We start from the raw sequence: 25,345 nt of genomic DNA on the forward strand, positions 1-25,345 counted from the left end.
CAAATAAGATTTTTAGACAGTAGTTGTTTTAAGATTTATATTAGGTCCTATTTCTTCTAAAAGGAATAGAAGATATAGGTGTCCTTCACTGTAGGTGTGTAATCTTTAACCTTTAATTTTTTTGCACTTATTTCTTTTTTGCTGTGTCTCTAATCAAGAACTTTTTGAAAAAAACATTAAGAGTTTATGTTGAAGTAATGAGAGACAAAAAATTGCAGAAAATAAATGATAAATTCTTATTTATTGAAAGACATCCAGTTGAGAAATAGAGAAATAATTGTTAGGTAGGCATATATGGCACATGATTATGATTAAGTTCCACTAATTCGTATTTCCAAATTATACTTTCTGCTAAATTCCAGAGCGTTCTATTCATGCAGCAGTGGTAGAAGCATTGATTTTTTTTTTTTTTTTTTAATGTCCATCCTCTTGATAAAGCAGTGTAACACCAGGAACATTTAGTAGAGTCATTTTCTACCATTTGAGTATGTGATACTCTAATGTTAAGAAATCAAGTCTAAGTCTAGGATATTTAGACTGATTATTTGTGATATACAAAACTCAGTTATATAAATCCAGTAGTTGTACCTGGCTTTCTCACCTTGTGTTGAAAACTTTCCATCATTTATGGCTTGTCCCAAGCACAAAATCCTGAGCAATGGGATACCAAGTGATGAAATAACATGGTAGAAGGAGCACAGTTTGCTTCTGCACACTTGTTCAGGAGGCCACAGATTTATCTGAAAGTTCATTTTTCTCTCCTGTAGTGTCATTATACATTTCATCAGGTATGTTAGCCATAGTAGGCGTAGTCTGGGGAGTCACAGTGTGTCCAAACCCTTGGTAATGACCCATGGGTGAAGGTGGTACAGAAGAGGCAACAGAAATTGCATCTTGTGATGATGACGATAACAAGCTTGTATGTTCATTTTGATCTTGGTCCTCAGGAAAAAACTTCTTCCTAGGATGTCCCATGACTGTCCTTCCTTTAAAGTAATAGAAAGGTTTTCAAATTAGCCAAAAGTTATTTTTATCACTATAAACTTACCATGCTAAAAATAAGTTCCACCTCCCCACCCCCAATTTTACTGGTACTGCTTTAAAGTCTTTTCATCTCTTAAAAATAGCTACTAAATTGCCCTAGTATGAGAACTCCAATAACCTGTTTGGATGAATGAAATGGCTGGTACTTACCAACATGCCTTACTTGCTCAGAAATATCATCCCTAATATCTGAAACATCCCACATGGCAAGAAAGGAATCAAAGCATGAGCCCTCTTCTGCTTCTTGGACATAGGGTTTATATGAGAAAGTGTAGTGATGAGCAATAGCAGCAAGGAACATCTCAATACAGATGATAAAGTCCTACAACAACAACAGCAACAAAAACATCAGCCATCTTTGAGCTTAAATCTACTTTTGTAAATAAAAGCACTATCTTTCTTTTCAAAAAGTATTTAAGTATTGACACCTGTTTTTCCCCATATTATACTCATTTTCCAAAATAACTGTCTCTGACCTCAAAAAAAAAAAGGCAAAATGGCAAAAATCTAAACCTCCTTTATACTCCCCAATTAAGTATATCTTAAAGTACAGTGCATTCTCAATCCACTGCCCAAGGACTAAAGACAAATGCACAGAGAAAGAAGGAAAAACAAATTCTAGGTTCTATTCCTGGCTCTACCACGAGTGATGATGGCTAGTTTCCCTACGCTTCCCCGTTTCCTCATTTGTGAAGTGAGAATAGTAGCCCCACAGCCTGCTTGTTGTCAGGTTTCAGAGATAATATGTAAAATGGGTAAAGGGTAAAATCGTATTAAATTCACAGATAGCACTAACCTGGAGTCCTGTAGCCACAGCTTCTACAGTCTGCCATTCCCATGTATGCTTTTCAGAAATAACGCCAACTTTAACCAACAAAGCAATAACTACTGCTTGCCTATATGTTAGGAAAAGGTAAACGCCAAATCTATATCAAGCATAAAATGAGCAGTTGTTTTACAAATATGCCATTTAAAAAAGTTAACCCTCACAACTTGTGGACCACCACCACCACCACCACCCTGTCTTCATAGCATATTATATTATAGCTTATATCTATATTAAAAATATTTATTTGCTTTACAAATTTATTCTTCTAGTATAGTTTCATTGAGTTTTCATTATGTATTTTTAAATATATGTAACTTCAGTATTTGGTTTCTATGTCTTTTTGTTTTGAAAGTGTGTACAAGCAAATGTTTCCTATACATAGACAATGCCTAACACCTTGTATAACAGGCATTTAAAATAAAATACAGGATACTTCAATGTTATTTACACCTGTCTTAATTATCCAGATTATTCTTTAAAACATTAAAACCCGTCTTGTTTGAAGTGCTGGAACTAGAGACAAACTCAGAAGGTGTCAGACTCCCAAGATGGAGTCACACTGAACATTTCAAGCACACCTATGGATATAACCCTAGGTGAAATTTAGACAGCTAATAATAAGATAGTAAGATGAGTTTTCATATTTCTGCATATAATAATTTTACTTCAATATTGCTTGCAATGGTGAAAAAATCAGGAACATCCTAAATGTCAACAGAAGATTAGTTAAAAAGTTAGATCCACAGAACAGAATACTTAGCAAAACCAAAAAACAAAACAAACCCAAACAACAAGAAAATTATATCCTCACTTTATAGACTAAGAACTATATACACAATATACTGAATGTATCATTGAATTCTACAAGTTTTTATAGTATGAAACCATTTCTGTGGAATTTTATATGTGACATTATGTGCACCACAATGTTAATCATTCTTTCTGGGTGGTAGGAGTTCAAGGATTATTCTTTTTCCCCTTTTCATATTTGTATGTTAGTGTATTTGTTTCTAGGTCCCCTATCACCCACTCTTTCACTAAATTGGGACCATGAACAGTTTTGTCTTCTGCTTTAAAGAATGTATTTTACTAATGAACATTATACCTCACATTATTAAATATTCTATATTTATCTTCCAAACTGCAGACTATTCTCTTATGTGAAAGGACCATGATATATTTTAATGATTCCTCTAGTGTTGAGACATTTAGATTGTCTCAAATTATTTTCTTGTAAATGTTATGCTAACTATCTGATTATTTATTTATGAAAAACCAAGAAGGGCTAAAAGGATGAACTTTTTAAAAGGTAAGTAGAGACATTTTAATTCATCTTCTACATTAAGACCATTTTGAAAATCCTCCCTAGTCAACAGTATTATTACCCTGTAGAAACTAAGAACATTTAAGAGAAAGCAACACTTACCAAAAGGAAACAAAAACCACCAGCTTTACACAAAGAAATTTGCCAACAGGTTGAATTGGACTCAGTTCTTCCTTCAGTACTTTATAAAATAGCAGCAGACAATACATGGCAAACTAGAAACAAGATTAACAGTTAAACTTCTTCAATAAGAATAAATATGGTAACAGAAATCATACAGTTAGTTATAAACCAGAACCTGGTACACAGTCATGGTTCAGGCAATTTTTTTTAGGTTTTCTATTCTGTTATTTTTAGATTAACAACAAGCTTTTATAGTTTACTGGGGATGAAAATAATGATATGAAATTTCTAATAAGAGATGCATAATGTCTTCCCTGAAAGTGGCTTTAAGTGTTCACTTACTGGAACCCATAAAGAAAACAACGAACAAGTGACTGTCATGAAAGGAAGAAAAGGCTGTCCCTCAGCCAAGATAAAAATATATCGATCTGCTTATTAATCGCTTTTATATACAAATTATCATTAATTTTATAAAAGTTAAGTTTGACTAGTCTATCTTACTCTATTATATATATGTTATTTATAAAACACAGTAAGTAAGTACTATTTGAATAAAATTTGCCCATGAAAAATGAAAGTAAGGAATCAATTTTTCTTGAGGGCAGTATGTTAATCTGGCTGAATTTACTTTTTTAAAAATAAACGCTCAAGACAGTATTAACTATTTTTTAAAAATCAATTGTAATAACGTAGTATAGTGTACATAGCAATAAACATTTCCCTAAAAGTTTATTTTTTCCCATTACAGTCATAGAAAATGTTCCTTTGAAATATTTTAGAATATAAAAGAAGTAAAGTAAAATATAAAGTTGTCTATAGTCCCATTGTCCAACCATTCCATTCTACATATAGGTGGTTTTTAACAGGTATCACCAACTGAAAATAAAATTTGGTTGCCTGATTTTCCCTCACTTAACGTACCTTACTTTTTCATATATTTCATAAGGATTATTATTGTTACTTTTTAAAATATTTTAAGTACTCTCTACACCCAATATGGGGCTCCAACTCACAACCCTGAGATCAAGAGTTGCAAGTTCCTCCGACTAAGCCAACTAGGTTGGCCCCTCATAAGGATTATTTTTAATTACTGCCTAGTATTTTGACCGGTGGAAGGACCATTATACATTTAACCAGTCCTTATCACTGGGCTTTGAATGGTTTCCAGTCTTTTGCTATTACAAATAGTCTGTATATACAAAGATATTCAACAAACCAAAAACACAACTATTTCTTTTTTTTTTTTAATGTTTATTTTGAGAGAGAGCACGTGCATGCATGTATGAGCAGGAGTGGGGGCAGAGAGAGAAACGGTGAGAGAGAATCCCAAGCAGGCTCCACGCTGTCATTGCAGAGCCCCATGAGGGGTTATCCCACAAACCATGAGATCATGACCTGAACTGAAACCAAGACAGATACTTAACTGACTGAGCCACCCAGGCACCCCCTTACAACTATTTCTTGAGGATTGCATTCCCAGTAATGGAATTACTGGTTTTAAAGAACATGAACATAAAAGAAAGCTTTAAATACATAGGCATATAATTTTTTTTAAATGTTTATTTTTGACAGAAAGCATGAGGTGGGGAGAAGCAGAGACAGAGGGAGACAGAGGATCCAAAGTGGGTTCCATGCTGAGAGTGGGGAGCTCAGAGTGGGGCTTGAATTCATGCACCATGAGATCATGACCTGACCTGAGCCAAAGTTGGATGCTTAACCGACCAAGCCACCCAGATGTCCCCACAGGCATATAATTTTTATTATAAACATCTAATAACACACATGCATGTCATTCCACCTATTATTTTGTTGAAAACATTAAAGATTTAAATGAAGTGCAAGTTCTTAAGTTGAAAGGATCGGACAATTAATTTTTTAGAGCATTTCAAGTTTCTAGAACATTTTTTATAAAAATTTTTTTTTAAACCTCTGTTTATTTTTGAGAGAGAGAGAGAGACAGAGCATGAGCAGGGGAGGGACAGAGAGACAGAGAGAGAGGGAGACAGAGAATCTGAAGCAGGCTCCAGGCTCCAAGCTGTCAGCACAGAGCCCGAAGTGGGGCTCAAACTCACAGAGAGTGAGATCATGACCTGCGCCAAAGTCAGAGGCTCAACCGACTGAGCCATTCAGGTGCCCCTCTAGAACATTTTTTTTTAAAACTTGGCGTTCACAATTTTCCTTTAATTCCAAATACATAAGAGTATTTTATTCTCCCATTTTTATTCAAACCTTGTACTGTCATAATCCAATCAGATATATTCTCTTATTGAGTATGCCCTGGTTATGTGTATTTTAAGGAGAGCATTGTGCTTTTATTTAGGACATATCCACACAACTATGTAGTGACTACCACAACCAAATGAACAAACATGATCAACAGGTCAAGGTAAAAGTCACCAAATAATTAACCCAAAGATGATATATCTTTATATATGTATAAGGACATGTTAAAGTTTCTTCAGGTTCTTTCCTATAAATCAAATTTCAAGATTAAAAAATAACAAACTTCATTCTCAAAGAAACTTTTCCTAAGAAAATTTAGAGTCACAGATACTAATTTAATACAGTTAATATTTATTGGGATACCTGGCTGGCTTAGTCAGTAGAGCTTGTGACCCTTGATCCTAGGATCTTAAGTTTGGGCCCCATGCTGGATATAGAGTCTACTTAAAATAATTTCTCAAAAAAATAAAAATAAAAAAAATATTTACTTACCAATTGTGACATGTTGTTTATTATAACCAAGTAAGTCCAAGCATTTGAAAAGCTAAAGTTTCCTTCATCATATATACCAAGCAGCTCACAGATTCTAAAATGGTAAAAATAAGATCTATGATTAAATCAAATATATATTTTAAAACATAGCATTGACAGAAATATTTAAATTTAGAAGTCAGTTTATTTAAAAGACCCTGTAGATAATCACTTGATTTTGGTCATAGAAGTGGTTCAAAATTAAACATTTTTAGTAACATTACCAAATGATTATTTCTGCATCTTAATTCCAAAATAAGATACATGCACTGAACTAGAAAGGATAATTACTAGATTAAAAAAAATTAGGTTGCCTAATTTTCAAAAGCTTGATAGTTATAGGCTTATAATCCAAGTCTATAACTGCAAGTATAACTTTTCCTACAACTTGTCTTGGGAGGTAAATTTTATGAATACCCATATTTAAGTATTAGCTTATGTGATTACCCAGTTTCTAAACTGCAGACAAATAAAGCCTGCCATCATAAACAAGTTAATTAGTTTTAATTCTTAGGTAAATACTGCTAAAGAATTGCTAGGTCAAAGGTAGAATAAAGAACTGAATGCTTCTTTCACCTTTCTTCCCTTTCTTTCTCTGAATATGCACAATATTAGTTATGCGTAGCAGATAAAATATGCAATCTACTCACTTTAAATTATCTGATGTTCTTAAATGTTTAGGGAATAGTTTTACCAGATAGCTTAATGATATACCATCTTACCTCATCTCCTAAGCCTTGACAGAATTCTTAAATAAGAAAATTATGATTTCATCCTTGGAATATAGTAGTCATATTCTAAGTTAACCATATAGAAAACAAAACCATATAACGAACCTAAAGTAGTATACTTTAACTTCATGTAATCGATGTTTCTGTAAAGCTGTGTGAACATTAATATTTGGGAAAAAAAGTACCTTAAAAATGTTTTCCAGAATGAACTAGAGAATGTTATTTAGAAGAATTCCATAGTGATTCTCTGCCTATAAATGGTCACCTTATTTATTTTTAAAAGTAGGGTTTTCATACACATTGCTTTTTATAAAAGTATATATATATATATCATAAACAAGTAAATTAATGCTCTTGGTATGTCTACTCAATTGTTCTCAAGAGCATGAGAATGAAAAAAAAAATAATGAGTTCTTTGTACTTACAGAGCAACAATGGTGGTGAATGGTCTGACGACTGTATACTGCAGTACACCCAGTTTGCACCTAAACAGCAATACTCTGCCAAAGAACAAAAAGCTGAGCATTTCAACTACTCATTTAAGTAGTGTCAGATTTTCTCCAAAGCCTCCCATATTAAAATCCCTTTTGACAAACGATGCCATATTTATATTTAATTCTTTTATTAAAAAAAATTTTTTTAGGTTTATTTATTGTGAGACAGAGACAGTGTGAATTGGGAAGGGAAAGAGAGACCGAGAGAGAGAGAGGGAGAGAAAAGAGAGAATCCCAAGCAGGCTTCGTGTTGCTAGCACAGAGCCAGACATGTGGCTCGAACTCATAAAACTGTAAGATCATGACCTGAGCCGAAACCAAGAGTTGTATGCTTAACTGACTGAGCCACCCAGGTGCCTCTATATTTAATTCTTTTAATTTAGTCATTCTAAATGGCAACTGGGGAAGAATGTGGATGATAGCAAACAAACTGTTTAAATGCTGTTTTTTAAATTATTTGACAACTACATCTTCTGAAAGATCCCCCTTTCTGTGTTCAGTTTCAAATTCCTGAATAGCGCAGCAGAGAAAGAACAAAAACGTGTCCCTGTATGTTTCTAGAAGAAAGACTGAGTAACGGATGAATTGTGTGCATGTATATGTGAAAGCGTATTCAGAAAGTATTATTTAGGGGCGCCTGGGAGGCTCAGTCAGTTTAAGCATCCAACTTCAGCTCAGGTCATGATTTGCAGTTCGTGAGTTCGAGCCCTGTTTAGGGTGAGCTTGAGCCCTGCTTCAGGCTCCATACTTTCAGTGTGAAGCCTGTATGGGATTCTCCCTCTCTCCCTCTCTCTCATTTGCACCCTCTCTCTCTCAAAACTAAACTAAAAAAAAAAAAAAAAAAAAAAAGTATTACTTATTTACATTTAGAATTCAGTTTTCTTTCAAGTTTGGAATTTAAATATCATTCCGGAGAGTATCACTAACTAGATTTATGAAAGGACAAAACAAAGATCCTGCATAAATGTAAGATTACTCAATGTAGGGGAAAATTTACAAGGGGAAAACAAAAACAAAACGGCTCTACCTGACTGTGTTGTGCAAGCCTTCTTAAAAGACCAAGTTGCTCTGGAGTGCCTGGGTGATTCAGTGGTTAAGCGTCTGACTCTTGATCTTAGCTAAAGGGCTCAGGTCATGATCTTGGTTCACAAGATCAAGCCTTGCACTGGGCTTAGAGCCTGTTTGGGATTCTCAGTCTCTCTCTCTCTCTGCCTTCTCCCTGCTTGTGCTCTCTTTCTCCCTCAAAATAAACTTAAAAACAAAACAAAAACAAAAACAAACCAAGTTGCTCTGAGGGCAAATGATTTATTTAGCACTACTATCAGGAGAACTGATTATCAATGTAATGTATTATGAATCCCCTAATTGAAAGAATTGCATCAACACTGAGAAGATCTGGCATATAGGTCTTGAGGTGTTGTATCAGGACTAAATAAAGAAACTGTTGGGGTTCTATGTGCTGAGAGACTTCTCTGTGCTAAGGTGGTTCACTCCCACTTACAGCTAAGTGTGCCTCCCTGAGGGGGCCTAGGGAGTGCACTTGGGCTTATTTCAAGACCTCTTGAGAGAATGCCTTGGCTGTACATGCTGTTCTTCCTGTCCCATACTCTTTACAAATGGATTAGCCAATTAGATAACTTTGAAAGCTGCAGAGAATAAGTGAACTGAAGATGAATTTGAAGCAACTGCCTAGAACGTAGCAAAGGCTGAGACAAAGAGACAAATGTGAAAAAGAGTTACAAAGAACTGAATAGAATCAGAAGGTCTGACATATATTCATAGTTAAGACAGAGTAAAGATAAAATCACAAGAAGTTATTGCTAGGAACGTTTCAGAACTGATGAAAGATATGAATCTGTAGGTTGAGGCACTCTGTAAATTAAGGAGGACTAAAAACAGAAACAACAACCTAGATACTTCATAGTGAATCTGCAAAACATCAAAGACAGGGTCTTAAATGTAGTTGGAGCTAGGTCATCTATAATGGAATAACAATTAGGTTGACAGGAGAGGCTTAATAGTAACAATGGAAGCCAGAATCAGGTAGAATAAAATCTTCAAAAGGCTTGGAGAAAATTCCTGTCAACACAGAATTATACATCCAGCAAAACTGTCTTTTAAGAATGAAGGCAAACCTTTTGGATAAGTACATCTGAGAAAAATTACCACTGATACATTGACACTAAAGGAATTTTTAAAGGTCATACTTCAGAAAGAAGTAATGGATCCCGAATTGCTCTGAGATACAAGGAGTGAGGACCTTCTAACACTTGTAGTTAAATCTATAAAAGACTTAAAAGTAGTCACGTTAAAATTAAAGATGATACACTGTTTTGCCACCATATAACCTGTGAAAAAGCTTTTGGTTTTCAAGGGTTTTAAAAAATATTTTATAATCACAAATAAGGAATGATGGACCTACAATATATTAGTATTTGTTAAATGTGGGTATTATAAAACAGATTTCTGTTTATATTTGTTTGTATTCCTTTAATGTTTGGAAAACCTTAAAATTATTTACTAAAATCTTTATTAAAACGTGGATTCTTGAATTGGATCCTGGAACAGAGAAAGGGCATTAGTGGAAAAACTTGAGAAATCTGAAGAGTCTGCAGTTAATAGTATTATACCAATGTTATTTCTTGGTTTTGACGAATATACCATGATTACATAAGATGTTATGTAACATGAGGGGAAGCTGGGTAAAGGGCATATCAGAAATCTGTCTTGTCTTTTGCAACTTTTCTATAAATTGAAAATTATTTTACAATAAAGGCTTACTCAAAAAAATGCAATCAATGAAAGAAGAAAGTAAGACAAAGAGGAAATAAACAGATGGCAAGATTTTAAATGAATATATCAATAACCACAAAAATGTAAATAGCCTATTATTAGATTAGAATTTAAAAAAATACTGGGGCGCCTGGGTGGCTCAGTTGGTTAAACGTCCGACTTCGGCTCAGGTCATGATCTCACGGTCTGTGAGTTTGAGCCCCAGGTCGGGCTCTGTGCTGACAGCTCAGAGCCCGGAGCCTGCTTCGTATTCTGTCTCCCCCTCTCTCTCTGCCCCTCCCCCACTCATGCTCTGTTTCTCTGTCAAAAATAAATAAACATTAAAAAAAAAAAGAATTAAAAAAAATACTAAACTTAAAAAAAATGATACATGTAAAACATAAGGAGATGGAAAGGATGAAAGTAAAAGAGAGCAAAAGATAAGCCAGGCAAATACTAAACAAAGGAAAGATGGGATACCTGGTAATATCAGATAAAACAGCTTTAAGATAATAAAAATTAGTTGGAGTAGAAAAAGCATCAAAATATATAAACCAGATGACCAAAGTACAGGAAAAAAGTGACAAATAATCAGTGGCAGAATTTAAACAATCTCTTTCAGTAAATGACAGACAAGTAGTCAAAATCAACAGAAATATAGAAAAGTTGAATAACATATTAGATTAACCCAATGGACATGAATATATAGCAAAGCCACTCATTAATATAGAATACACATTCTCTTCAAGCACACAGGGAACCTTTATAAAAACTTATGTACTAAAGGGCATGAAACAAATCTTAACCAATTCCAAAGACTGTCTCAGAGAGTCTATTCTCTGACTGCAATGCAAATAAATAAAATGAAATCCAAAACCCTCCCCAAAAAGTCCTGTTTGGAAATCTGAAAATACTCCAGAATAATTACAGTAAAGAAGAAATCCCAATAGGAATTTAAAAACATTAAATGGGATGACAATAAAAATATAAAGTTTGGGATTTGTGTGGTGATGGATATTAACTAGATATATTATAGTGATCATTTTGCAATATATAGAAATACCGAATAATTAGGTTGTACACTTGAAACAGGTTGTACACTTGAAACTAACATAATGTATGTCAATTATATGCCAATTAAAAAAAATAAAAAATAAAACAACAAAAACTGGGATTCAGTGAATGTAAAACTTGGAGGGAAATGTACAGTTTCAAAGCAGTAGTAAAAAAAGAAGAAAGGCTGTGTAAATCAGTGAGCTAAGACTCTAACATATTAGGAAAAGATAGTAAACCAAAACAAATGGGAGGTAGGAAGTAAAAACAGAGCAGAAATTAATCAAAGAGAAAACCAGTATATTACAGAGCCAAAAGTCACTTCTTGAAAAGATTATTAGATATAGGCAAACTTTTGGCAAGATTGTTCAAAGAAAAAATAAAGATATTAAATTTAACATCAGAAATGGAAAAGGAATCGTAACAGATCCAGAAGAGATTGAGAAGATATAAACTAATGTATGCCTGTACATTTAAAAACTGTTTATTCTGCCTAATTCCTAAAATTATATTAAAAAATGATTTCAGAAACAACAGGAAGCCTAAATAGTTCTGTAACTGTCCTCCCACAAAGTCCAGGTCTAATCTTTCAAGCTATAGTATATAATCTCTTCCTGTGATACACAAGTAAAAGGCAATACCTATTCAGGCAGTATAACTTGGATATGAAAACCAGACAGGAACAGTGTAAAAAAGAAACTTATAGTCTAAACTTACTCATGAATATAGATGTAAAAATTCTAAACAAAGTATTAGCAAATCAAATCTCATGATACATCTTAATCACATCTCAAAATGCAAGGAAGTTTTAACATTAGAAAAGTTATCAATCTAATTCACTAAATTAACAGGTTAAGGCAAAAACCAACCATCTCAATAGATGCAGCATAAGCATTTGATGAAATTTAATCATTTATTCATGATTAAAAATTCAACAAGCTATGGGTAAAAGCTTATTTTATCTGATAAAGGATGCCTATAAAACACCTTTAAAAACATAAAATTCAATTATATTTTATAAGAATTCCCTTCAAGATCAGGAATAATGCAAGAATATCTTGAGATACCAGCACGGTAGAAGAGTAATTTATAAGTATAAAGACTGAAAATCAGAGAAATCCTTTAATTGAAGAGGACATCTTCACAGGGAACTTAAAAAGTCTACAGACTAAGAAAATGTAACAAGATTTTTGGATATAAGGTTAATATGCAAACCCAATGTGCTTTTATACACACTAGAAGCAGTTAAAATGATTTTTAAGATAGATTCCACTTATAATAGCAATAAAATACATTTATGAAGTCAACAAAGATGTACAAGACTTCTATGAGAAAAACGTACTTTTGGAAGACAAATGAAGAGCTAAATATGCAGAAACCTAGACCATATTCATAGGTAATACTAAAAAAATCATAAAGATGTCAATAAAGATTAATTACAATAAAAAAAACCCAAGAGATTTTTCAAGCAACTTGACAAACTTGTTTCTACATTTTATATGTAAGAGCAAAGAATCAAAAATAGCAAGATAATAGGGTCAGAGCACTTGTCCCTCATTTTAAGGCTTATTAATAACCTGTAGTGCTTAATGTATGGAATTGGTCCAGGGATAGAAAAGTTAACCAATAAAACAGGAAAAAACAAAAACAAAAACAAACCCAAGAAAACAAAATCAAAAAGCCACAAACACACCCATACACATGGAAACTTCACACATGACAGAGATGGCCAGAGAGGTGAGTGAGGTAGAAAGGAGAGAATGATGCTAGGGAAATTAGTCAATGGAAGAAAATGAAACTGCATTTCTACCTCACACAACATACACACAAAACATTAAGTGTTTCTATGTCTTAACAGGAAAATTTTGAAATGTTTAGAAGAAAAGCACAGGACAATGTTTTTATAATGCTGTTATTAGAGATAATATTTTGAATGAGACACAAAAAGTACTGACTATAAGATAAATTCAACTATATTAAGATCCAAAACTTCCATTTATCAGAAGATTTAATAAAAGTGACAAATATGCCAAAAACTGGAAAAGATATTTTCAATACACACTAAACAAAGAATTAATATCTAAATATATACAGATCCCCTATGAAGCCACAAGACAGACAACCCATTAAAAAAATGAGAAACAGAAAACAAGCATTCCTCAGAAAAGGAAAACATAAATGGTTAATAAATACATGAAAAGTTGCTCAACTTCATTACTAATCAGGGAAATCCAAATTAAGACCACAGCAATATACCACTTTACACCCTCTTGATATGCAAACATAAAGAAGTCTAGGTAATTCCAAATGTAGGTGAGGATGCGGTTCAATTAGAAGTGTGTTTTTAAAGAGTTTTTTTTAAATGTTTATTTCTGAGAGAGAGAGAGAGCACGTGAGTGGGGAAAGGGCAGAGAGAGGGAGACAGAGAACCCAAAGCGGGCTCTGTGCTGACAGCAGAGAGCCTGATGCAGGGCTCTAACTCACAAAACCCAAGATCATGACCTGAGCCGAAGTCAGACCCTTAACTACTGAGCCACCCAGAGCCCCTAGAAGTGTTTTATACTGTCAGTGGGAGACTAATATGGTACTGCCACTTCAGAAACCAATTTACCATTGGGGCACCTGGGTGGCTCAGTCGGTTAAGCGCTGGACTCTTGATTTTGGCTCAGGCATGATCTTGCGGTTCATGAGTTCAAGCCCCAAGTCAGGCTCTGAGCACACAGTATGAGCCTGCTTAGGATTCTCTCTCCCTCTCTTTCTGTCTTTCTCCCGCAGTCTCTCTCAAAATAAATACTTTAAAAAAAAAAAGGAAATTTACTGCTAACAATGCTGAGCAAAATCTAAAGACCTAGCACTCCACTACAAGGTATATACCTTAGAGCAATCTTAAACAAGAGGAAGAGAATATGTAATACGGATTAGTACCATTTCATGAAAACATTTGTTTCATAAGTGTACTAAATCATTAGATGTGGGAGATGCAGGAGAAGCATCAAAGGAAAAGACTTCAAAAGGGAAGGGCTGGAGAAGGTGCAAGGCCTTAGGACACGTTTACACAGCTGAACACTAGAGCCATTAACATTGTCCAGGGCCGGATCCTCCTTCACACCTGACCCTTCCTAGTGCTATAGAAACCAATTAACTCAAAATTCAACCTTGAAAAGCTAAACCATTAGATTGATTAACACACTTGCTTAGCTGACTTTATGTATGTAGTCTTTAGCAATTATCCTAATAAAAAGAAGCTTCATTTTGGAGTCAGGACCTTCACTTAACTGCATTTTGTTTGTGGACTCATCTTTTGAGACTCTGGCCATACTCCCTGCAACAATTAGGTAATCTATTTTCCCTCCTCTCATGAATATACACAAAATTTAATGTTCATTAAAAGAAAACTCATTGTGCTGTTTATGTTACAGCAAACAGAGTATAAAAAGCAGACTTAGTTTTTATCAATTAACAACTGCAAACTTGCCATTGTATTCACATTTTATAACAAATGCATTATACTGAATTATCCTAAACAGCAATAGCCTGATTAATGATCAGATTTGTAACACTAGTTATCTACTACAGGGAGCCTGGTAACCTACAATGTGGTTATACACAGCAGACGTTTTACTATTACTAAAACCATACCTCCAAACTGTATGACTTGGTAAATACTGAATATCCTCTGAAAGAAAAGAATACCTGAACTATGGATGCATTGCTGACATTATTCAGGAAGCAGTTGTCAGAATTCAAGGGTATCAGAAAAAAAATGAAACCAACATGAAGAGATTTAACAAGAATAAATGTTAACTGTGTGATTAGGAACATATCAATTACACAAACACAACACAGGGGAATTTTGGCCAGTAGCATGGTCTGAAAAAGGTTTGGGGTTTTAGTTGACAACTAGCTAATTGTGATGATACAGCTAGAGCCTCATTTTAGGTTCTGCAGTATTAGGAGGAGAGTCCTGATCAAAGCTGAACTATCATCATCATATTTACTGGACCACTGCAATCTCTTCCATCCTTGCCCACTTGCTCTACCAACAGCAGTAATCTTTGAAAATGAAACTGGCATATCAGGGCCTCTATTTAACATCCTATAATGGCTTCTCATTTGACAACGACTCTCTCCTTGAATGAACTTTAACAGGACTCCTCTGAGCTCTCTTTTCAACTAGGTATCATTCTCAGGCCTTGGCCTTGATCTAAGTCAGTCTCAGCAAAAAATACTGCTAAGTCATCCTACCCTTGGTATCTGATTACCTTTGATATTTAATCAAGCTCCTCATCTCCCATTCTTGATGTGTAAGTGCTTGGCCTGCCCTTAGTAAGAATTCGATTATGTCTATTGAGAGAGAACCCCTACTCTTGATGTCTCCTCTTAGTAATTTTCCATCCAGTGACCACCTCAATCTGCTCATTAGCTATAAATCTCTGTGTTGTATTTATTGCTAAGCACAGTATCTCTCCCCTGATCCCAAAATTATAATACTTCTCCATTACTATCCTCTTTCATACACTATTGTTCTTTTCCCTTCAAAGCATTTCTTGATGCAAGTAACTCTATTATTTGTGTCTTCATTTAATTCCAAACCTCTGAGCCAAAATGTCGGTTCCACAAGTTCTACATCTGTTATGTGCATTAAGATATATCCATATACTGGCACACACTAGGTGCTCAATACATATCGAGTGTGTTAATGAACACATTAGGAGCTTATTACTTAAAATAGCTAGGTAGCTCCCTGTCATTTCAAATGTGTAAACTAGAGACCTATTTAGTCCCAATGTTGTACAAATGGTTCTGTATCTCATGGGAGGCAATGTAGGTACCCCTAGGTTGTATATCTACATTGATTACTATAACTCCAAATCTTTCCAGTTACCTTGACTTTCAACTTTCACCTTATTCTCCATTATCTGTGATCAACTCCTACCAGTCCTTCAGTTTCAGCCTCTTTCCTTTCTATTCCAATTTCATTCCTCCTTTTCAGCTTATCTCACAAATGGACCACTGTAATAACCTTCTAATTTATTTCCCCATCTCTGGAATCTTCCTCCCTCTAGTATATCCTGAATAGTATTGCAAAATTTATCTTTCTAAAATGGTATTGTCAAATGTTTCCTTGTTGAAAAATATCAAATGGCTCATTCACGTAAAAAATGCAATCTTAGCTTCAACTGAATTTTTCAGGCTTTATTTTCCTTTACTGTCCTCTATGGATATATAATAAGGCCAATTAACACATTATTTAGTACTAGAATAAATGCTATTTGTTGCTCCTATCTCATGTCATATACTGTTTCCCCACCTAGACTACCTTCTCCTTGGGTCTTATACCTGATTTTGCCATTAACTATCTATGTAATCTCAAGTAAGTTAATCTCTGTAGATCCTGGGTTCCAATTGTAAAAGGATGTTGATTAAATGATTTCTAAGGTTTTTTTCCCCTGCAATGTTTTAAGTTTGCTATTTAGGATGAATAATGTATGAGAGTAATTTGTATGTGTGGATTATAAATATGTGTTTTATTATTCTTTAAACTTGATTATGAACTACTTGAGGGTAGGAACTCTTCTTAACTTTTTGTCCTGCTCATAGTACTTAACACACTTTGCAGAGAACTGACTGATGCTTAAAAATTCTGTTTAAATACATAAAAAGACTAAAACCAAACATACTTACTCTCCCATAGTCCATGGTGGACAACAACACAAAGGAGGGAAATGTTTCTGCTGATCTTTGGCTTCAAGAATTAATACCAGATTTGGATACCGGTTAGTTAGATAATTGGTAAGGAATCCCATAAAGTTGTAAATGACATAAGCTTCATAACATTCTCTGCAGGTATCCACATATATTGCAATGCTGGGATATTTCAAAGCTATCCACTATGAAAAAGCAGAGAGGTTAAAAATAGTTGGAGCTAAGATAAAATGAATTGTCATTCCAATTCATAGTATTCACAATGCTAATTTTTAAACTTGAGATGTCTTGTCACATATTTCCATCTAACTTTCTAAAATTTATGAGGGCTACCAGACAATCTGTGAAATGAATTTTTAAAAGCAATAAACATATTGGATACTGGTAAACAAAAACATTCATGTAAATAGTGAATATGAAGAAAGAAGCTAAATTATTTTGTCATCAGGTTCTTTAATATAACATGCAATTTTTCTTGAGATGATCACCGAAAATGCAATTAAAGACATTTCCTTTATATTTAATTATATTAAAGCAGTCATCTGTGACAACTGCATGTTGTTCCCCAGAATCCACTGGGGAAGGGTTTTTTTTTGTCCCCCCCCAAATAAAAATTTAGTAAATAAAAAGGATGTAATGTAATTTTAAGTATTACATTCTTTAAAGGACTAAGAACACATAATCGGAAATTTTAAAAGATACAGCAAAGAAAACAGCTATAGATTTTTTTTTAAACACCTGTCTTTTCTACTGTCATACTTCATCTTTTTTATTAACATTAAAAACAAGTGAATCTTTTCACTTTTCTTATTAATCTAACCCCTACTGTCAAATAATAAACTTTCATTACCTTAAGCATTCTGTAAATATTGTTGTATCATCAAACAAGTTCTTAACTAATGAGATAAAATGAAACATACTTACACTATCTAAACTGTATATGGGTACCATCCAAAGAATCCTATTTGGAAAGCAAAGCATAAATTAAAAACCTTTTACATCATATTTATGAAACAAGCAAACACAACAGTAAAAGAATCACAATATGTTAAGGTTTACCTTATTATTGGTTTCTGTAATTCAGGTTGTGTATAATGCACTAAATGTTGTAATATCACCCAGAGTGATATAGGTATAGTCAACAGCAAAAAAATTCCAGCAATAAACCAAGCCTTTGTGTGTATTCCAACCTAAAATAAAAGAACATATTTAAAATAAATCCTCTGGGGGCGCCTGGGTGGCACAGTGGGTTAAGCGTCCGACTTCAGCCAGGTCACGATCTCGCGGTCCGGGAGTTTGAGCCCCGCATCGGGCTCTGGGCTGATGGCTCAGAGCCTGGAGCCTGTTTCCGATTCTGTGTCTCCCTCTCTCTCTGCCCCTCCCCCGTTCATGCTCTGTCTCTCTCTGTCCCAAAAATAAAATAAACTTTGAAAAAAAAAAAACAAATAAAATAAATCCTCTGATATTAAAATGAAAGACCTAAATAAAATATTTTTTATTTCTAAACTTTAGATTTATGTAATTACTAATGAGGCCCAACATTTTCCAAATAACTAGTTGCTTGTTTTCTTCTTCTTCAAAAAACAGCCTAGGGGCGCCTGGGTGCTCAGCCGGATAAGCACCAGACTCTTGATTTTGGCTCAGGTCATGACATCACAGTTCATGGTTTCAAGCCCCACATCGAGCTCCGTGCTGACAGTGTGGATCCTGCTTGAGATCCTCTCTCTCTCTCTTTCTCTCTCTCTCAAAAATGAATAAACCTAAAAAACAAAAAAACCCCAAAAAACCAAAAAAACACCCTAGTCTATCTGTGCTTTTATGGAGGGCGGAGGATGATTTTTCCTTATGGCGTTGAGCATTTTTCCTTGTGAGGCTTTTTGTAACAACGCTGTATACATTAAGAATATTAACATCAGATCATTTTCCCTTAGCTTATTATTTGTCTTTTATATTTGATTATTGTGCTTGGGGATGTACAGAAGTTTTAAAATTTTTCCACAAGTTCTAAAAATCTTTTTATGGTCTATTCCTTTGCTTTTGTGTTTGGAAAGTAAAAATTCTACCTGCATTTTCTGTGCATTTTACTGTTACACAACATGTTACTGAGTATTGCCTAATACTTTGCTAAGTTTTTTTTTTTTTTTTTTTTTTGTATACATTATGTCTTTTAACCCTCCCATTTGGTAAGTATTGCCACAACCACTGTCCAAGCAAACAGTGTTAATACATGCTACCCCTCTTACATATAACAATATCAACTCAGGATACTACATTTTAAAAAGCTCTAATTTCTTTTTTTAGGTATCTGATCAATATTTTATCCTATAAAAACTCAATTTCTAAAAATACACTTTCAACTATCTCATCTTAAGGTAGAGTTGAAGTAATTCACTTACTTTCTGCCAAAAAAAAAAAAAAAAAAAATTGAACCTCTGTTCTGTCCGTGGGGCCCTAGAGAATGAATTTTATATTAACTTGTGAATTCACTCATCAAGGCAGGGGTACATTAATGCTAATGTTTTAAAGGAAAAAAGGTGGGCATTTAATTTTGGTACTTTTGGGATTTGAACAGCTAATTAAAATAGAGCTGAAGTCTACAACTTCTAGTTTTACTGTTTTGAACAAGATTTTTTTTCAACAGGGGTCAAAGATTAAAGAAGTAGAAAACAAAAGTATAGAGAACAAATGTCAAAAACCCATATATAATTTTTGACTTCCCCCAAACTTAACCACTAATAGCCTCATGTTGACCTTACTGGTAACATAAATAGTCCATTAACACATATTTTGTATGTTATATGTACTATATGCTGTATTCTTATAATAAAGTAAGCTAGAGAAAATGCTATTAAAAATCTTAAGAAAAAATACATTTACACTGTATTTATCGGCAAAACTGTGTATATGTGGACCTGCAGTTCATACCCATGCTGTTCAAGGGTCAACTATACAAAAAGTCTTAAACTCTGGATATTAATCAAAATAGTTAAGTGAAAAGTGAGTACGTGCAGAAGAAGATCCTAAAAGGAATGTCTTTATAATCATTTTTCAGGGATTTTTGCTTGGTTCAGTTTCATTTATTTTTTTAAATGTTTATTTATTTATTTTGAGTGTGCACAAGCAGACATGAGTGGGGGAAGGACACAGAGAGGGGGAGAGAATCCCAAGCAGGCTCCACACTGTCAGTGCAGAGCTGAACCCAGGACTAGATCCCACAAACCATGGGATCATGACCTGAGCTGAAATCAAGAGGTGGATGCTCAAACGACTTAGCCACCCAGGCACCCCTGTTCAATTTCATTTAAAATTGAGTATAGATGGTCCCAGACTTACACAGTTCAACTTTCAATTTTTTGACTTTACATTGGTACAAAAGTGATATGTGCTAAGTGGAGACTATACTTTGAATTTTTATTTTTTCCTGAGTTTTTCGCTGTGTGATATGATACTATTCTGATGCTGGGCAGGGGCAGGGAGCTATAGCTCCAGGTCAACCACACAATCATGAGGGTAAACAACTGATATAACTTCAACTTGTGATGGGGTTACATTCTGATAAACCTATCATAGTTGAAAATACCCTAAGTCCGAAACTGCATTTAATGCACTTAACCTGTCAAACATCATAGCTTAGTCTAGCCTACCTTAAACATACTCAGAATATTTATATTGGTCTACAGTTGGGAAAAATCATCTAACATACAGCTTACTTATAATCAAGTGTTGGATATCTCATAGCTCATGTAATTTAATGGATGCTATACTGAAAGTGAAAAACAGAATGGCTGTATGGGTACAGAATGGCTTTAAATGTATCAGATGTTTACCCTCATGGTTGCATGGTTGACTGAAAACTATGGCGTGCTGCCCCTGCCCAGCGTCATGAGAAGAACATTATACTACACAGCACTAATCCAGGAAAAGATCACAATTCAAAATCTGAAGTACAGTCTCTACTGAATGTACACTGCTTTCACACCATTGTAAAGTCAAAAGTTAAAACATCATAGTTGAGGGGTGCCTGGGTGGTTCAGTCGGTTGAGCGTCCGACTTTGGCTCGGGTCATGATCTCATGGTCTGTGAGTTCGAGCCCCCCGTCGGGCTCTGTGCTGCTGGCTCAGAGCCTGGAGCCTGTTTCGGATTCTGTGTCTCCCTCTCTCTCTGCCCCTCCCCTGCTCATGCTCGGTCTCTCTCTGTCTCAGAAATAAATAAAACATCAAAAAAAAAATTTTTTTTTAAACATCATAGTTGAGACCCTTCTGCACCCATATAGCTATTGTTTTTCACTTTTACTACAGTATCCAATTACATGAGATATTCAACACTTTACTATAAAATATGCTGTTAGAGGATTTTGCCTCTATAAGCTAATGTAAATGTTATGAGCAAGTTTAATGTAGGCTAGACTATGTCCCTATGATGCTTGGCAGGTTAAGTGCATTAAATGCATTTTTACTTATGATATTTTTAACATGATGGGTTTATCAGAATGTGATCCCACTGTAAACCAAGGAAGATCTGTATCCATTTTAATGATGACCTAAAATAGTAATAATAATAATAGCATATTCTAGATCTTCTCAATTATAAGGTGATAATGAAGAATAGTATTGCCAAGTAATTTTAATGCCCACATTTGTTTTTATAATCGCCTTAGTGCCAACTTGGTGGTAGACCTAAGAGAAAAATGATGTGCTTGTGACTAATAAAGGTCAAGCATCCTCAGTGTGCTGTAAAAAAGAAAGTTCTTTTCAAATGATCATAAAACGAGTGACTAGAGAACTGAGTCATTTCAGTATAGATACCAAATTAAAAAATACCTTGCATCATAGAGTTAGTACCATTTTTACATTGCAAAGGGTAGTTTCTTAAAACCATCATCTGTCCACATTAATGCCATTAATTTGAATCATTGGTTTTATAGCTGTTTTAATTTCTGAGGTACCTAAAAAGCTATATGCATAAGAAATTAAAGCTATTTTGGGTATCCACATATTTAAGTAATAAAATAAGTAAACATTAGGTATTTGTAGAAATCATTATTACCTTTATTTTAATTGACATTTATTTCTAAATAAATTATTCACACTTGAGACACACTGATATGAGGCTATCGTTTAACATTATTAAACTTATCAGCCATAAGCAGGGTTGTTTTGGTTCACAAGACAAGGCGGATTTAAGTAGCACAATTTTTCCCCCCTAAGGTAACTTGAAGTAGAAAAAACCATTAAAGACAAGCATCCAGGAGTGAGTTAACTGAACCTGAACCAATTGAAAACATTTGGTTCAGAGTGCAATCAGAGTGTGCTCTGTGGGCCCAATCTTCCTGAGGGGAAGAGAGGAGAACTTACAGAAAGAGTAGCTACTTGGGGCATAAGTGCACATAAGGCAGGGTAAAATGACTGCAGAGTGAGTAGTGTGACATTATGTGTGCATTTCACTTACTTACCTTCCATTACACATGCTCAGCCAAGTAAGAGATAGAAATAATTTAAGGAGGGCATATGGTCATCTTGCCATTCCAATAAATGAGTACATGCCCCACCATGGGCATGGGATGGGCTCTTACGAACTTCTTGTTTTCTACAATCTCAGTTCCCACTGACTTCTCAGTGTGAGCATTGATTCTAGTGTTTAAAAGACAAATGTTTTTCATATAAACCTGTCCCTAAACATGTAAACAGTTTACACATCTCATTTTTACAGTTTTGTTTCTTCACTGCCAAGGATACTTAAAAGTCAGTTTTCCATCTCTATTTCTGCTATTCTGATTTGGGCCATAGTCATTGTAACTCAGGTACCCATGACCTCGTAACTACCATAAACAGCTTTCTAACTTTCCTTCACTTCCACTTTTCTATAGCTGGTAGTGGTCTTTTCAAGATGCCTGTTGGTTCATTCATTAGATCTTTTTTTAGTTTTTTCCATAGCCTTTTTTTTTTTTTTGGTTGTATTGATCTCTACCACTAAGTTCCATGAAGGTGAGTGCTAGATTTCTATCTCTCACCATATAGAACACAAGCCTGATTTATCACTGGGATGAAGGAAACCTTGCAATTTTTAAACAGGGTAGCAAGGTGACATTCAAGTAAAAGACCTAAAGGACATAAAGGAATGAGAATCCCATCTAGGGGAAGAGAATGCCATAAAGGGGGAGCATTTAATGTAAAGGTCCTAAGGCGATAACATACTCCCACATGTTAGAGCAAAGTCCCCGTGGTAGAAGCAAGGAATTGAGAAGAGAAAGTCAGAGGGGGATTGGGTGGGGTAATGTCAGAATATGTTGGGCCGTAATGGCCAGAGTGAGGGATATTAGCTTTTAATCTGGACTCGGAGTGACTGGAAAACTTTGAGAAGAATAGGACTTGTTTTAATTCGATACTTTGGCTGGTGAATTGAGAACAGTTCAGGCAAGACATGAAGAGAATTTGGTTCAGGGTGTTTGCAGTAGAGATTGCAGATTAAATTTTTCCTTAAAAGTTGGCACTTGAAAACTATAGTTAACCAACAACTAAGAGAAGTCTTTAAAAAAAATTTTTTTTTTCAACGTTTATTTAGTTTTGGGACAGAGAGAGACAGAGCATGAACGGGCGAGGGGCAGAGAGAGAGGGAGACACAGAATCGGAAACAGGCTCCAGGCTCTGAGCCATCAGCCCAGAGCCTGACGCGGGGCTCGAACTCACGGACCGCGAGGTCGTGACCTGGCTGAAGTCGGACGCTTAACCGACTGCGCCACCCAGGCGCCCCAAGAGAAGTCTTAAAGTAGGTTGATACTACACATATTATTAGCCTTAAAAGTAGTTCCTATACCACACTCCAAAAAAATACTTCAAAGAAATACTTATTTGTAATAAAATGTCTGTACTTGAATTCTGGTTGATAAATCATGAGAAACCTAAATATCTAACAAAGGGGAAATATTTAACGTAGTGGAATATTATATGAACATTAAAAATAACTACATGGGGTATGCCAATATGGGAAAGTCAACAAAATATAACTTAGTGAACATACAGGAAACAAATGCATATTAAAATGCACTTTTGTTTAATTATGTAAAAACATTTCCATAACAAAAAGCCTAAACTAGCTGTTGTCTCACCATTGCTCTAATAGGTGTTGCTAAATAAAAGTACTTGCTGGTTTTTATTAACTTAGAATTTAAAATTCATTATACAATTTTTATAAAGTACCTATCTTAGTTGAGTATTTACCTTGGGGTTTTCCAGTTTGTAGTACTTTACTGATGTCATAATAAGAATATGACATCAAAAAATATACAAGGGACTTTTGCAAAATCTTTATTGGTTAAGAGCTAATTTCTAAGTAAAAACAAACAACAAAGTTAAACCAACTAGAACCCTTTAATTCAGGAAGCTAGTTAAATGCTAATAAAATTCAATACATGGTTTTCAAGGTAGTCCAGTATCTGAACAGATCAGATTTCAGTAATAAAATTATCTTACTTTCAGGGAATTGATGGAATACTTGCAAAAGAGTGCTCTTCTAAGCAGCAATCTTAATATATTCTATTTTCTCGACTTGGCCCTCCTTCCACCTGCAGCACGCTTTGAAAACCAGTGAACAAGAAACCAGACAGGTTTATGAACTAAGACTGGGCTCATTTACATGCCCTGATTTTCAGGATATCAAGTTTGGGGCATCTAGGGTAAAAATGGGCAACCTTAGACGGGCAGGACGGTAGAAGAAAGGGTAGAGGCCAATGGCGAAACACCCTCTTACCTCCAGCTTCTGTAATTCCCACACGCATAGGGGAACCGCAACCACTATGGACACCAGGTAGATGACAACCGCTAAAGGTCGAATCCACTGTCTCCAATTCCTCCAGGTACAAGTGCAAGGCATGTTTCCGCATAAATCAGCTCCCAATGGCAAGGAAAAAGAGCTCGACAGAGATTGTAATGGGGAGCCCTGTTCTTTGGTTGTTTTGTCAACTCGCATGCTACAGAGAAACAGCTGTTGGGCGACTTTACCAGCAGCTCGAGCCGCCTCCTCGGCCCGCGTTGTGCTTTCTGCTGCTACTGCTGCCGCAACTGCGGCCGCTCAGGGTGCTACCAGGGAGCAGTGCGGGCAGCATCCTTTCTTCCCCACACCGCATCTACCCAGTTTTCGGTGGTGGAATACCCGGGCGGAGCCGCTGCCCTCACCTGGGTATCGCCCAGAGCACCGCCTGCACCATGGCCTCGAGGTGAGCGGCGCCGACCAGGACCGGCCCCTAAAGACCCTGCATACAGTTCGGTTCTGCCCCGCCGCTGCCTGCCCACTTGCTCTTTTCTTGGGCGGTCGAGCTTTCTCCCTCCCGCGTCTGCAGGCGTCTCTTCGCCCGATTTCCCTGGCAGATTGGAGGTGAGGACTCAAACCTGCCGGCCCCAGGATTTCCTCACTCACTCCCACGGGACATCCCCACAACGGAACCCAAAGCCAACCCAGGGCTTCCGTTTCCGCCCCCGCCGTCTGAGGTTGCTGATTCGTCGACGGCTCCAAACTGGGC

The 25,345-nt window shown here is 35.4% G+C and overlaps 1 protein-coding gene across 1 annotated transcript; it reads right to left on the reverse strand.

Annotated features, from left to right (window-relative positions):
• Positions 1-222: 222 nt before the first annotated feature.
• TMEM184C (transmembrane protein 184C) lies at positions 223-25,261 on the reverse strand. The gene is made up of 10 exons (XM_003984960.6): positions 24,577-25,261; positions 17,890-18,020; positions 17,755-17,791; positions 16,810-17,015; positions 7,231-7,305; positions 6,036-6,129; positions 3,300-3,412; positions 1,841-1,940; positions 1,195-1,366; positions 223-986 (listed from the first exon to the last, which is right to left on the reverse strand). Exons 1-10 carry the CDS (start codon positions 24,793-24,795, stop codon positions 721-723), a joined length of 1,413 nt encoding a protein of 470 aa, XP_003985009.2. The 5' UTR covers positions 24,796-25,261; the 3' UTR covers positions 223-720.
• Positions 25,262-25,345: the final 84 nt, after the last annotated feature.

Source organism: Felis catus, chromosome B1 (genome assembly GCF_018350175.1).
Source record: "Felis catus isolate Fca126 chromosome B1, F.catus_Fca126_mat1.0, whole genome shotgun sequence".
NCBI classification, from domain to species: domain Eukaryota; kingdom Metazoa; phylum Chordata; class Mammalia; order Carnivora; family Felidae; genus Felis; species Felis catus.